General features: G+C 39.0%; 1 protein-coding gene across 1 annotated transcript; it reads left to right on the top strand.

The window, feature by feature from the left end:
• Positions 1-353: 353 nt before the first annotated feature.
• On the top strand, positions 354-11,239 carry Pex3 (peroxisomal biogenesis factor 3). Its single transcript, XM_083119165.1, has 2 exons — positions 354-565; positions 9,648-11,239. The coding sequence occupies exon 2, from the start codon at positions 9,719-9,721 to the stop codon at positions 10,931-10,933; it is 1,215 nt and encodes a 404-aa protein (XP_082975291.1). The 5' UTR covers positions 354-565; positions 9,648-9,718; the 3' UTR covers positions 10,934-11,239.
• Positions 11,240-15,384: the final 4,145 nt, after the last annotated feature.

Raw genomic sequence — 15,384 nt, 5'->3', positions numbered from 1 at the left:
GTAACATCCTCTTAGCAGACGAATTACGTGGCAGGAGCAAATTTGATGTTTAGAAATCGGCCCTTTAGAAAACCACTTGGCGATAACCTATAATGCCATTTATTGATTGACCTTTGAACTTGTAGAATATATGTATATTATTATATAAGAAAGTATAATGGACGCATCCGTAAACACTCAACAGTAGGCAGAGACTATAGACGAGATTTTGAGGAGTAGCTGGTTGAGTTGATTTTATGAACTGAAGACAAGAAACGTCACGTTATTATTTTGTAAGTATACGGTTGAGTGTGATTTCAGTTCTTGTCTTGCTACACTGCTTTGCTGTGGTGGAAGCACAGATTATACTCTGCGCCCTAATTGATGACCGGCGATAATCTGTGGCTATCGAAATTGCGAAGTTGTGTGGTGTGATGGTGTTGTACTGTTATTCCTAGTATGGGTGACTGGCAAATTTAAAGTGAATACACACATGTATATTTTTTCCCACTAATACCTAGTACGATAAAACAAAGTCAATCCACAGTTGAGCACTATTCAGATAGAACAGAAAGACAGATTTCAGGTATGTACAATGATGAGCTGCTAGACTAGTTCTAAATTTGTATCAATTTATAATGTGTTTTTCGAAGTAAAAATTTATAGCATTTTTATTACGCATAGATACACAATATTTAGAAATTTTCTGGCGTTAACCAGACCAACAGAATATGTCATTTACAACTCCTGTAATATTTTGTGGCGATGTAAGGTAGCTTTGGTTATAATTCCACAGGTACACAAGTATTTTGGTTTCTCACGAAACAGAATTCCGAAGTGTGTCAGCTTAATCGAATGATGTCATGGACATTTTCCATATCGTAGGAAACTGATTTAGAAGTTTTGAACCTAACCAAAAATGAGCAAACATTTATTCAGAAATTTAATTTGAAGCTCACTCAGTTTTGAGAAATCTCAGATTTTAAACCACCTTCTATGGTAAATTTCTCGTAAGGGACAAACGGATTTCATCAAATTTACAGGAGAAATTACTTACCGAATGCAGTTTCTTTATACTTCTGGAAGTTCGGGGAAGTGTTTTCTCGCATCGTTCATTGAATTTGACGGTAAATCATTTGGTAAATTTCTCGTAAGGGACAAACAGCTGAAATTTGCTAGTTCATTAAATTTGAATATTCGTACTTACGTATTCTGCATTGAGAAACATTGCTGAAGGTGGCATTTCGCTTATTTCACGGAAATAAGCTCTATTTGCGACATATTGAGTAAGTTTTCTTCGTTTCTTTTTGCCTTCGGTAACACGCAAAATGGCGGTCACAGTTTCACTACCGTACTCGGCATGCAGTGTTTCCACCCCACTGCACACAAAAATACCTACGTAGCCCACAAACCATTGACGCATAGCCCCACAAACCATTCATACATAGCCCCACGAACCATTTCCGGTAAGGTTAGGTTAGGTAGGGTCACTATAGGTTTCAATAGTTAAAAATTGGTTTCGAAAAAAATATGCGTAGCCCCACACACCATTCTCGCATAGCCCCACGAACCATTGACGCATAGCCCCACGAACCATTGACACATAGCCCCACAAACCATTTGCGGAAATGTATCTTCTTCAGTTACAAAAACACGTGTTTGGAAACACTGACCAGGATTACGTCATCACACACAGGCTACATCCACCTGGAAGTAAATGGATGCAAGAGCTTCCGTGCATCGGTCACACATTTATATCGAAAAACATATGATTTACCATCAAAATTCAATGAACGATGCGAGAAAACACTTCCCCGAACTTCCAGAAGTATAAAGAAACTGCATTCGGTAAGTAATTTCTCCTGTAAATTTGATGAAATCCGTTTGTCCCTTACGAGAAATTTACCAATCATTTATTTTTCGATATAAATGTGTGACCGATGCACGGAAGTTCTTGCATCCATTTACTTCCAGGTGGATGTAGCCTGTGTGTGATGACGTAATCCTGGTCAGTGTTTCCAAACATGTTTTTTGTAACTGAAGAAGATACGTTTCCACAAATGGTTTGTGGGGCTATGTGTCAATGGTTCGTGGGGCTATGCGTCAATGGTTCATGGGGCTATGCGTCAATGGTTCATGGGGCTATGCGTCAATGGTTCGTGGGGCTACGCATATTTTTTTCGAAACCAATTTTTAACTATTGTAACCTATAGTGACCCTACCTAACCTAACCTTACCGGAAATGGTTCGTTGGGCTATGTATGAATGGTTTGTGGGGCTATGCGTCAATGGTTTGTGGGCTACGTAGGTATTTTTGGGTGCAGTGGGGTGGAAACACTGCATGCTGAGTACGGTAGTGAAACTGTGATCGCCATTTTGCGTGTTACCGAAGGCAAAAGGAAACGAAGAAAACTTACTCAATATGTCGCAAATAGAGCTTATTTCCGTGAAATAAGCGAAATGCCACCTTCAGCAATGTTTCTCAATGCAGAATACGTAAGTACGAATATTCAAATTAAATAAACTAGCAAATTTCAGCTGTTTGTCCCATACGAGAAATTTACCCAAATTATGTGAAAAATAAGATGTTAAAAGTGCCTTGCCAAAAACTCACCATTTCGCAAACTTCATGCATGAAAGACTACAACCGCTAGCTGTTCCTCTCTCCCCGGATGTTCGCAAAAGGTCCGAAGGCGTTTCGTGTTTGAGAGAAGCAGTAGCGACATCTAGTAGTAATTACTAATTAGGGGTGTGCAGGATGGGAAATTTTTAAAATCCCGACATTCGGAATGCCAAAAATTAGCAATTTCCCGACAAAGCCAGGAAATTTCCGAGACGGGAAACATTGAAAATTTCCCAGCAGCCACCCCCCACCCATGCCGATGGATATATAACAGTTGTTTTTTCAGGGCTAAACAAAAAATATCATAAAAATTGAACTAAATTGCCTACCGATTCCAGGTTTCACCCCTGGGGTAATTGACCTACCGTGGCTTCGCCTTTTTATATGGATTCCCTTTAAAGGCATGTTAGAACCAGGTTTTCGGGCTTCCCGAATAGCAGTTTCGTAGCACTCATCGTTCGCGAAATTATACATCAGACTAAACACAGTTGTTAATTCACATTTTTGAGCCATGTTCGCTTGACCCTGGAAAAATATCTGTAGCCCCCACCTGGATGTTTCCTTTGGCATACAAATTTTCCGAATCCTCGATTCAATATGGGACTGTATAACTTCATCGGTGTTTTGTGGTGTGGACAAGAACGACATTTGTGCAGGAAACCATTGTCGACACACCACTGAAAAGCTGTAGAGTTGTTTGAAATAGTTTTGTGAAGCCTGTAGCGGTTCCATGTATCTCCGAACATTTTCCCGCCAGACGAAAGTACACATTCAAACACCTCACTTAAACGACTAGAATCAGTGAACCGATGCCGAAAACCCTTCGTACCTCACGGATGTGACCCACAGAGAAGCGGAAGTTCATCCAAAAGACGATAGTAAACAAATGGCTGTTGTCGATGGTAGGATTACATAGGAGTATATGGAAGTGGAAAACCTGTGTCAACAAAACACCCAGTAAGTTATCGCTAAAACTCCGCAGTATATGTTAACAGAAGTAAATCAAAATCAAACCATGTAAAAATTGCATTTGTAGCATGATGAAATCGCAATAAAACGAAAGGAACTTGGGCCGGATTATATGCCTAAAATTTTCTCAGCATCCCTCCAGTTATCTTGTTGTCACCATGTTAAACCATAAGAGTACCCCCCACCCAAAACCAAGGATCCCCCAGCTAATATTTTCCACTTCAGACTTTTTCAAATGTATCCTACATAATAAGTCAATAAGCGAAAATGATGCACCAGTCCTTCTAGGTAGATCTCGCATAAGAGTTCTAGTGTTAAGTGACCATGGAATAAAATCAGTGGGGGATATGAACTACCTATTTTTTCCCTCATACTAAATTTGTTATTTTATACTGTAATTTGGTGTTTTTTCTCCTAGACATACACATTTTATAATTACCACTTGAGAAGTGAATAAATATCTTTGATTTGGATATGCAGTTCACCACACATTAGGAATGAAATATTTGAATACTGTACAGTCCAACAATTGTACAATGAGACTGAGGTTATACGCTAGAATTGAATTGAAAAACATGAGTATAACCTGTATTTTATTCAAAGTGCATGCCTCGTGATTGATACAGTGAGTGGCACGATTTAACAAACACTGGAATGACCTCTACATGTCTTCTTGTGGCATGACTTTAAGATTTTATGTCACAGCTCCTTGGATGTCCTTCAAAGAGGCTCCCTTTCAATGGTAACTTCAGTTTGTGGTACAGAAAATAATCACTAAGAGACAAATCTTTGAAGTAGGGTGGATGATTGAGTACACACACTTGTTTTGTGGCAATACATTTCTGTACAGGTACGGTCGTGGTAAGACGGTGCGTTATCGTGAAGAAGGAACTGTCTGGTGCAGGCCCATAGCTAGAATTTCATTTCGGGGACTCATCTCTTATCAGAGAATGCCATCTAAAGGTGAAAAAGTGTGGTGATAGAAGCCCTGAGGATGAATAACCCAGTATATTAGAACTTACAAAATCCTGCTAAGAAAGTAAAAATAATTACCACTATACACATTTCCATCGAAATATTTGTAGGATTTCCAGCGGGGCTTTAGCCCCCAGAGCCCATCCCCTACCCTAGCTATGTTCCTGGTCTGGTGCTGAATGCTCGAGCCAGACACGGCAAATTCAGTGGCGTGGCGTGACTTTTTAAAAAGTGTTACCGGCTATCAGTATGACATTTATGCCTGCTAGACGTTATTACAACCCCCCCCCCCCCTTTCGGTAAAGAAAACATTTCTTCAAGCTAGATATTTGTTTATTTCGTTTTTGTTTTGCAGTCAGCACAGTGATTTAGCCACAAACACTTCTAGAAAGAACTACCACTCATGAGACAGTTACCACGAAAATCCAATGAATAGTGATAAACCCTTGTCAATTCTTCATCTGTCTGTTTCTTTGCAATGAGCTGCGAAGGGGAAGAAGAAGAACCACACTTTTCTCGGGTCAGTTTGACGTTTGTGTGGTGAACACTGAGCAGACGACAGAACTCTGCTCCTTCGTGGAAGGGAAACCCAGCTATACGTACGAGGGTGGTTTGAAAAGTTCTCGGAATCACCACCAGATGTCAGTGCTAGGACAATGAGGTTCCCGCATAGTAATAGGCCATCCTTTATTAATAAAAGCGGGGCACGTCAGTGTTCTGGGTAGAGATCTGTGGTGCGGACATCACTTTGTAGTTGTTCCCGTGCAGTGCTTTGTGAAGATGAAAAAAACGAGATTTGAGCGGTGATTAAGTACTTCGTAAAGAAAGGTATGAAAGCAAAGGAAATTCATGCCGATTTTCTGAACACACTGGGGGACTCTGCTCCTTCATATTCAACTGTTGCAAAGTGGACAAACGAGTTTAAATTTGGTCGGGACAGCTTAGAAGATGATCCACGTAGTGGTCGCCCAAAATGTGCTACTACCCCAGAAATTATTGAAAAAGTGCATAAGTTGGTCATGGAGGATCGCTGACTGAAAGTGCGTGAAATTGCTGAAGCTATAGGAATGTCATCCGAACGGGCGTATCACATTTTAACAGTTGAATTGGATATGAGAAAATTATCTGCAAGATGGGTGTCGCGACTTTTAACACAGGACCATAAACGCATCAGAGTGTACATTTCCGAACAATGTTTGACTCGTTTTAAGAGAAACCAAACAGATTTTTTGCGCCGGTTTGTGACGACAGATGAAACGTGGGTCCACTACTATACCCCAGAGACAAAACAACAGTCAAAGCAGTGGAAACATGTTGATTCACCACCACCAAAGAAAGCAAAGGCAATACGGTCGGCCGGAAAGGTAATGGCGTCAGTGTTTTGGGATGCGAAAGGGATTCTGTTGATCGATTATCTTCCCACTGGTCAAACAATTACGGGACAATACTACGCTAATCTCCTCGACCAACTAAAGCAGAAGATACGGGAAAAGAGGCCAGGTTTGGCAAGAAAGAAAATCATCTTGCATCAGGACAATGCGCATCCTCACACAAGTGTCGTTGCCATGGCAAAAATTCATGAGCTTGGTTACGAATTGTTGCCACATCCACCTTATTCGCCTGATTTGGCTCCCTCAGACTTCCATCTTTTCCCCAAACTCAAAAGTTTCCTCGGTGGACGGAGATTCTCTTCAACGGAAGATCTAATAGCCGAAGTTGACATGTATTTCACAGGCCTGGAGGAATCTAATTTTCGAGATGGGATCAAGGCATTGGAACATCGTTGGACCAAGTGCATTAGTGTACAGGGAGACTACATTGAAAAATCAAAAAAAAATCACTGTTGTAAGTCCTTTATTTCTATTCCATTCCGAGAACTTTTCAAATCACGAATCACACCAAGGAACTATATTTTCGTCTATTACCTAACTGGTCTCAGTTGTAGTTCAATCCAGCCTTGGCTCTGCAGTCTACCTCTAGTTGCTTCACAGAAAGAAATTGTATTCCTATTTAGGTGGGATTTAGCTCTTTTCTGCCAATCTGATGTGACAACACTGGCTGCTCCGGTGGGTCTGAACGGCAACAGGGCCCCTTAACAGGTATATGAATAACCCCATAAAGTCATTCCCCGATCTTTCCTTCCATTGGCACCCTCTTCTCCCTTGTTGCCTCTTCAGGGTAGCAGAACGGCCTCCCTCTTCGCTTCTGTCGGCTGAAGAAAAAATGTCCTAGGCAATATCTACTCGACGGCAACAGGGTTCATTAACGTATTTAACAATGTTGTCATTTTATTGAAACAACTTTTTAATTCTTTACATTTTTCTGTTACCTGCGGTAACACCAGCTACATGCACGCCACGCCTCTGGACAAATCCTTTTCAATAGGCATTCCAGAACACACAAATAAAATGTTCCAGTAACATTTTGTCCTCCAGGTGGAAATTCATGGTGAATAATAATTCCCTTAATTTTGTAGAAGCATGTTAGCATTTGAGGGTGAAAAATTTTGCCTTTTATTGATGCTACTGACTTCCATTGAGCACTTTGGCTGTGAAAATGCCAAGTTTCATCCTCTGCAACAATTGAATTCAAGAATGTGCAGTGTGAATGACATCTTCCATGTACTGAACGTGCTCATGTCTTTGCATCAGATAATGGATGTTGCAGAAACCAGGAAGGGACCTGGCCCAAGTTCCTTTTGTTTTATTGCGATTTCATCATGCTACGAATGCAATTTTTACATGGTTCGATTTCGATTTATGTCTGTTAACACATACTGCGGAGTTTTAGCGATTACTTAAGATTTTGTTCAATATATCCTATTGCGGTTAGGTTAGGCAGGTTAGGTTTGGTTCCCTTAGCATTATATAGAAGTCCTTAAATGCATTGTACTAAGGTTCCGATTTACTTCTACATTCATTCCCACGCTTCTACAACATTTACTGTCGGTTGTTGACGGAGAATATCCTGTCCATGAGAAGTGCGTAAGGTAATTTTGAAGTTGTTTTTTTCAACATAAATAACTTTTTTCAAGTCCAAACAGCACTCATTACTTTAAGGAAGGTTCAAATTTCGTGTGACAATGATTTCCGAAATTCTATGATAATTAGTCTTTGTTCTAGGAGAAATCATAAATCAATCGGAACCGTTACCACATTTGATATTAATAGTGATCTGGCTGTTTTTTCTCCACTCATACCACCTCTAACACCTTTGTAATTTCATGCACCTTTCATTGTCATGTTTTTAGAGCTTTGCATGCAGTACCCCAAGTTTACCGTCTTTTATATGGATGGGTCCAAGTCGTTCAAATCAGTAGGTTGCACCTTTGTCATGGACTCTCAAAGTTCCAGTTACTCATTACATCCTGCTTGTTCCATTTATAAAGCAGATCTGTATGCCATGCTAAAGGCCCTGGACTTTGCTGACATCATTGCTCTGTAGAAAGTCCTTGTCTGCATTGATTCGACCAGTGTACATCAGAGTTTGGAAATGCCGAATTCCAGGCATCCGATAGTTCAGGGCATTCTTCAACAGCTCGTGTCCCTATTTGCCAGTGCTGATGTCCACTTCTGGGTATAAATGAAAATGAAGGACCCAATGCAACTGCATGCTGGTGCAGATGGTGATGTTTTTGTTCACCTTTTGCCAGCCAAGGACATGCAGAATGTGTTATATTGTTCCCTTCTTGATACTTGGCAGGAAGAGTGGGGTGAAGTAATGGGAAGCAAGCTTAGAGCTATAAAGCTCACCATTGCTGCATGATGTTCATCGTACCGTCCCTCCCATTGAGAAGAAGTGGTCGAAATTGCAAGTGTGTTCGTCATATTCTGATTTTACTTTCCTCAGGCAGACTTTTAATGTTCCCAACTGTTTATCATCCCTGTTGGGCGATGACGACACTGTTTTAACAAATGTTTTTTTTTTCTTTTTTGAGAAGAGCTGGTCCCTTAATACTGTCTGTGAGAAAGTTTTTAATGTATTCTTGCCTTTTTAATGTGTTGTGTTTGTGCTGTGCAGGACCCTTCACCACCTTGCACTTTTAACTTTTCCCAGTGGGCTTTTTACACTCCTTTCTTGAACTGTTAGGTAAGAATTTTGGATAAGGTGCTATTTCCCTGTATACATTGAAGGGTGCAAAATGGCCTTATGTGCCAAAACACCGAACAATTTTAATCCATTCGTTCTTTCAAAATAAAATAAGTCATTACATAATTGTTGAACTGTGTATAATGGAACTCATTTTACTTTCACACTTGAAGAAATTCATCTTTCAGTTATTTATAGAACTATGTGTGTATTAGAGTGCTGCATCGAGGTCTTTGTGCTCAATCGTCTAATAGTTCTCGCTGATACACTAGATGACTTACGGAATTGACAGTTTCTTTGCTTGAACGAATAATGCTAGAACAGGCAAATGATTGGTGTACGCTCGATGCCTAGTAGTTCACTTATAACCGTAATTTGTGTGTGGTAGGGAAGGCATCAAATATGGATCGTAAAGTGAAAGATGCAGTGAAATTGAAACTAAAGTGAACATCGTCATCATCTCCATGTTAAAATGTAATTTAGTGTATCTTACCAATACATACAAATATATGAAATTGAATAGATGCTTATGGATTGAATCAACCAGAACGAATTTTTACGTATATATTTGTACGATTATTGTCACTTAAAAATGATATTTGATATTCTATATATTCAAGCATATCACGCTCGAGCTTGGGAGGTTTGATCGAGTATGAGCGAAAAAACGTGGTCCCATGCAGTACTCTAGTGTGTATATATTTTGTCAATTTGTATTATATGATTTATTTGATAATAAGACTTTGGTTTCTAAAACTTGTTTTTCAAACACAAAAATAACTTTTTTATGATGTTTCAGAACACAACATATGCTTCATTCTTCAAACCATTAAAACCAGAAATATAGAAATAACAGTTATAAGACTATAAGATTAATTATCCAACTGGAAAAAAAATATGCAAGAGTGATTTCTGTGCAGGTGAAAGCTACAGTTTTGAAACAAAAGTTGTTCCATGTAAACAAGAAATATGGATAAAAGAGATTAATAAGTTTTATTTTTGTATTTTTCAGGCCCTCATCCTGTGTATTTCATTGACTAATGCTGCTTGTGCATTTTTGATACATCCTGTTGCTGAAACAACATGTTCAGTCGACTGAAGAATTTTCTACATCAGCATAAGAAGAAGCTAATTCTTGGAGGTGCTACTATTGGTGTAATTATTTTAGTTACTCGTTATGCTGAACGTAAGATTCGTGAATGGCAGGAGAGGGAGACGAGAGACTTCCTGGACCGAACAAGAAAGCAGCACCATTTTGAAAGCACCGAGCGCACATGCAACTTGACGGTGTTTTCTCTTGCACCTAAGGTAAGAGATGCTGTGTTGAAACACCTAGATTCTGATGTGTTGACACTTCAACTCCGGAACAAGCCTCCTAACAAAGTTGAACTGTGGGAAGAACTTAAAGTTTTGGCTTTCACGAGAGCATGTGTGTTAGTTTATTCTTACGCGATGCTAGTTGTTGTTATCAGAATTCAGGTGAATCTGATTGGTGGTTCCATGTTCAGCGAATCAGTGAAGAAAGTAGGTGATTGTGCTAACAGTGAATCGGAAGAAACTGTGCCGCAACTTACAAGTTCACTTCAACAAAGGTATCTCACTATGTGTAATTATTTTATCGAGAATGGTGTTCAGAAACTGTGTGAGTTGTTTGAACAGAAAGTTAAAAGAATTCTGAAAAACATTAGTCTCAAGCATCCACTTACGTTGCAAGATATTGAACAAATTTTCTGGGCTGTGCAGACATCGGTTAGCAATGAAGATCCAATCAAGAACTTGCCTCAGTTCTTGATTGGATCTGAAAGAGGTGGAAATAGTGATACAGATGGTGATTTACTTAACAACATGATTTCGGACACAATAGATCTTTTAGAAAGTGAAGAAGTAATCTCACTTAGTTCATCTTGTGTAAGTCAAGGTTTTGGGCATATAGTGGACAGGATTGCTGATTACTTCGTTCCAGTTCAAGAAAAGTCATCGAATGCAATGTTAACTAGTGAAAGCCACGCAAAAGGAACCATGAGCCAATCACAGAATGGAAAAAATGAAAATTCTCTTGTCGTCATCTCAGCTAATGGTGTTAACAATATTCAGAAGACTAGTGAGGTATCGGGGCTTGATCTTTTCATTCATCCCAACAAACTCTCCATGCCAATGGCCAAATTAATACCCGTTGTCAATGGTTTGACTCATCCATCCAAGAGTGACGGTCCTGATCCTTGGGTCAAGCAGTTAATTCTGATGGACAGGCTGAAGGTGCTTGGTGCAAACGTGTACGAGGCCTTTTCTCACAAGTAAAAAGATGTCGCAACTGTTGGAAAGTGAACTGTTACCAAAGGTGGTTTAATGTTAGGGTTAAGTGGATTGATTCAAAGTTAAAGACTCTTACATTGTTGTTAATTTACTCTTAGAAAGTTAAGAGGTTGTCATAAAACTGTTATGTTAAATATTTCTATAAATTGGAAAAAGGGTGTTTTGAGAAAAGTGTATGGGATTTTTCTTTTAATTGACGTGCTTAAAGTATAATTTTGCAGATTTTAAAAATAAATTTATTTAATCCTGTAAAATATTTGTGATAAGTATTTACGTTTCCTGCATCAAAACCTACGATAGTGTTGCATGTCAGATGTGTGTGTATGGGACGAAAGAGAGGTGAAAGGATCATTCATCACTAAGCATTTTTACATGCAATAGATGTCATCAAAGTGGTCAATGGGGTTGGTGCTTCCTTACTCATCATATTTACTTTCACAATGTTCAAGTTTGTTTACTTTCTACGTAAAACTGCCAACAATAGATATCATTAATTTCATATGGTCAGTTAGAAGACACCTTTGGTCATGATATTGTGATACTATGCTTTTATGCAAATATTGGTTCAGGTCAATGTTTTCAGGTAAACCTAATTCTATAATAATGTCGGTCAATATCGATATGCTGGATGATTTGTACAAGGTGTATGAAAGGATGAGGAAATCATTTTGGGAGCTCAGCAACATCTTGCAAGAAAGATGCATTACATCTCTTTAGTATGTGTATGTAAAAAAAAATCATATGTGCAAGAGGTTATTATCCTAAAATGAGAAGTTTGGTCATATTTTGTGAATGGCTCTTGAGAAGGATTTGTAGAAACCAGTGGCGACTCGTGGTGAACCAAACTCAAGGGGTGTTATTCCGTTTACTGGGAATGACACATTTCTAATTTATTTAATAGCCAATGTGATAAATTGTGATATTCCTTTTTTATCAAATATAATGTTTTACACCTTAGCAGCACTTATTTAACATTATTAAAAGCATCATGAAAGATGGAAGAAGTAGAATGCTAGCAGTTAGCCGTAACTTAACTAACAAAGGAAAAGAAATACAAAAGAGAAGTTACCAGACAACCACATTTTCAGTAATTTTTACTAACATGGAAATCAAGACATATATTTTAGATCTACATGATGCAGGCGGGCTACATCATTGTAATCCAAATGCACTTTCCACTGAACACACATAAAATAAAAAAAACAACTCACATGTGTGATATATTTCTTTGCAACTAACAAGAATCAGTAGCTGACTTCAGTGGCAGAGTGGTTACAACAATATGCTACGACACCAGGGGTCCCAGATTTGAATCCCGGCTTTGGATTCTTTGTGAATGTCCCTTCATCATATCATCACACATCCTCATCATTGCAATTAGCCAAAAATGGCAGAAAAGCGATGCTAAATAACAAAATCAAACAAATCTGTATTTTTTCCGTTACCGATAATTTATTTCTTCCTCGTTGAAAATTACCTTGTTTATTACTGTACGTTAATGTTACGAGTGAATAAGTTTATGGAATAAGGATTTTTTCCCAAACTGTTGGTATTTTTTTTTATTTTGTTAATGCCCTTGCTTCTGGAAACTCTTCATTGTTTACTTTTCTCCGGGAAGGGAGGGCAGCTTCCGCTAGGGCTGGGATTTCGGACGACGAAAACTCTCATTCTCCCATGCATGCCAATCTTCTGCTGCCTCACCTTACTCATTGCTAGAGAATGTTGTCAGGGACGTAAAGTGCATGCGTGTGGCATGTGGTGTGCGGCACCCTGCCAGCTTTCTCTTGCTGCAAGAGCCAAGTGGCCTGCAAACTTCACAACTATCGCTGGATAGAAATAATACAAAACAGAGTACCCAATGATCTGTGAGGAACGAAATATTTGCAATGCAGATAATGCAAAAACTATACATAGATGTTAATTTAATGTCTGTTCACTTGTGGTTACACACTGCAGTGCAATGTCCTTATGAACGGCCGCCACTGGTAAAACATGATACAAGTTCCAGCTGTCCAATGACTTGCAGGAGTGTAAGGAAGCCATTTAGAATACCGTATTTTGCCACATAATTGTCGCACAATGTTTGTGTCAGTCCAAAAATTGGTGTACAGCTTTTCATAGAGGAATGTGTCATCAATGTCAGATATTCAACATATGTTCATGAGTATTTCATGCATCCTTATCTTGCACCAATCCGGCCCCCGTGGCAGAGTGGTTAGCACATCGTGCTACGATGCCAGGGGTCCGAGGTTCGAATCCTGGCCTAGACATGGATGTTTGTGAGTGTCCATTCATCAATTTCACCATATCATCACTCATCCCCATCTTTGCAAATTAGCCAAAAGTGGCAGAAAAGCGAAGTAAAATAAACTAAATCAATCAATTATCTTGCAACAAAAACAGTTTACCTAGTAAAAGATTTGTAAGTATTGGCAATAATGGTACAATCTTTTTCCTTAAAAAAGAAAAGCTTCACATAATTGTAGCACCCCACTTTTTTGCCCCAAAAATTGGCATAAAATCTGTGACAAATATGCGGTGAAATACAGTACTGGAAATGAGTGTGCAAATATGTTTGGGGAACTCATTTGCATGTTGTGACACAAAAGTTTTGTGTTACATGATATAGGCTAATTGGGATCTAAACCACTATGGAGTGTGCCTCCATTGATAATTGATCCCAGGGCCCTGTACTTGCAAGGCTATAGTGTTGCTCCTATGCCATTGGGGAGACCCTGCACATCTTGTGCAAGTGGCCACTCTCGTAAATGCACTATCTAAGCAACCATCTTCATCATCCTAACCTAACAGTAACAATTGTTCCGTGTGTACTCATAGTAGTGTTATAACACCATTAAGCCTTGTTTCCATGATTATGATAAACTAAATATGCTGACCAAGGCAGTAATTTATTTTATTAAAAATATAAACTAAACGTAACGTTTCAACCTTCTAGCAAGGTCTTCTTCAGACTCTGTATCAAGTACAAAAGTCTTGTACTTGATACAGAGTCTGAAGAAGACCTTGCTAGAAGGTTGAAACGTTACGTTTAGTTTATATTTTTAATAAAATAAATTACTGCCTTGGTCAGCATATTTAGTTTATCATAGTAGTGGTGAAAAAGTACTCAATAAGCAACTGCAAATTTTCTTCTAAAGAAATCACACAAAGGACTTTCATGTGTTTATGTTTGTGATACACAAGTTTGCATATATTCATATTACTACAACAAATACAAAGGCTGTTCAGCGTATGTGTGACCAAACGGGATTCCTTCCCCCTGCACTCATAATTAACTCACCCAACCTTGGTCGGGCATGTTTGTCAGTGTAGTGTGTGAGCTGTAAAAGAGTGGTAGTGTTTTCTCACTGGGCCAAAAATCCTGCCCAAACGGAGCCACTTTTGGGAGGAGTACGTTGTATAACTTTTCCAAGCGTTTGCGTTTTGTGGCTGGGCCAAAAATGCTGCCAAAACTGAGTTGCTTTTGGGAAGGTTATGTTGTAGCCCTTTATGATGCAAAGTTCAGTGTGTCAATGATCAGGAAGTAGTGCAAGAGCAAGGATTGTGACGTTCATTTGACTTTATTCAAGAATGTGATCGGCAAGTATAAGGATTGCATGGCCCCAGCGTTCGGTTCTCCAACAAATGGGATGAAAACACGGCCGTGCACACAAGCCACCACCAGTATGCAAGTGCAAGATGCGGTTAACAGTTTCCAAAGACTTGGTTAGATGATTTGCCATCTGTCTTTGGCTCAGTGGATTCTCTTGCATGGCCATTCTGCAAAGTTTCGCCTGCATACTGGTGGTGGCTTGTGTGCACCTTAAATCACATTTTAACCTTTTTATCAATTTTTACCATACCTCCATGTCTTGTTTGACGCAGCCAATGGTATAATTAAATTGGCATAGCCTATCTACCTGATGAAGGGAGTAGTTACATCCCGAAACGGAGTTTCATGGAAATCCAACGTAAGTACTTTTAGGTATTTTATAAAATATTTTTTCTTTTTATATTGTACTGATAATTTATACTACGTGAGTAAGTCGCACCTCCATCAATATGATGAAAAGAAGTGTGGCAACACCGTATTAGTGGTTACAAACACGTATATATGTACTTCATTTCTCAAAATAGTCACCGTCATTTTCCAAGGAATTTTTGTTACCTTTGAATAAGCTTTTTTTTTATACCCTCTGGATAGAAGTTTGCCACCTGGCATTTCAGCCAATCCAACACTGCCGTTTTCAACACCTCAGATTTTGCACATCATTGACATGCAAGTCACTTTTTGAGCTGCAGGAAGGTAAATCTGGAGACTCCATTACGTAGAGAAAAATAAGTCAAACTCTGAGGAAAAAATCAGTATTCTATTGGTATCAGCCGATATACACATATCAGTGTATCAGAAAATTTATTGAATTTTACCAATCTGA

This window comes from Lepisma saccharinum, chromosome 3, assembly GCF_977018435.1.
Source record: "Lepisma saccharinum chromosome 3, izLepSacc3.1, whole genome shotgun sequence".
NCBI lineage: Eukaryota > Metazoa > Arthropoda > Insecta > Zygentoma > Lepismatidae > Lepisma > Lepisma saccharinum.
The sequence above is the reverse complement of the archived record's forward strand: the minus strand, read 5'-3'. Positions and strand labels throughout refer to the sequence as shown.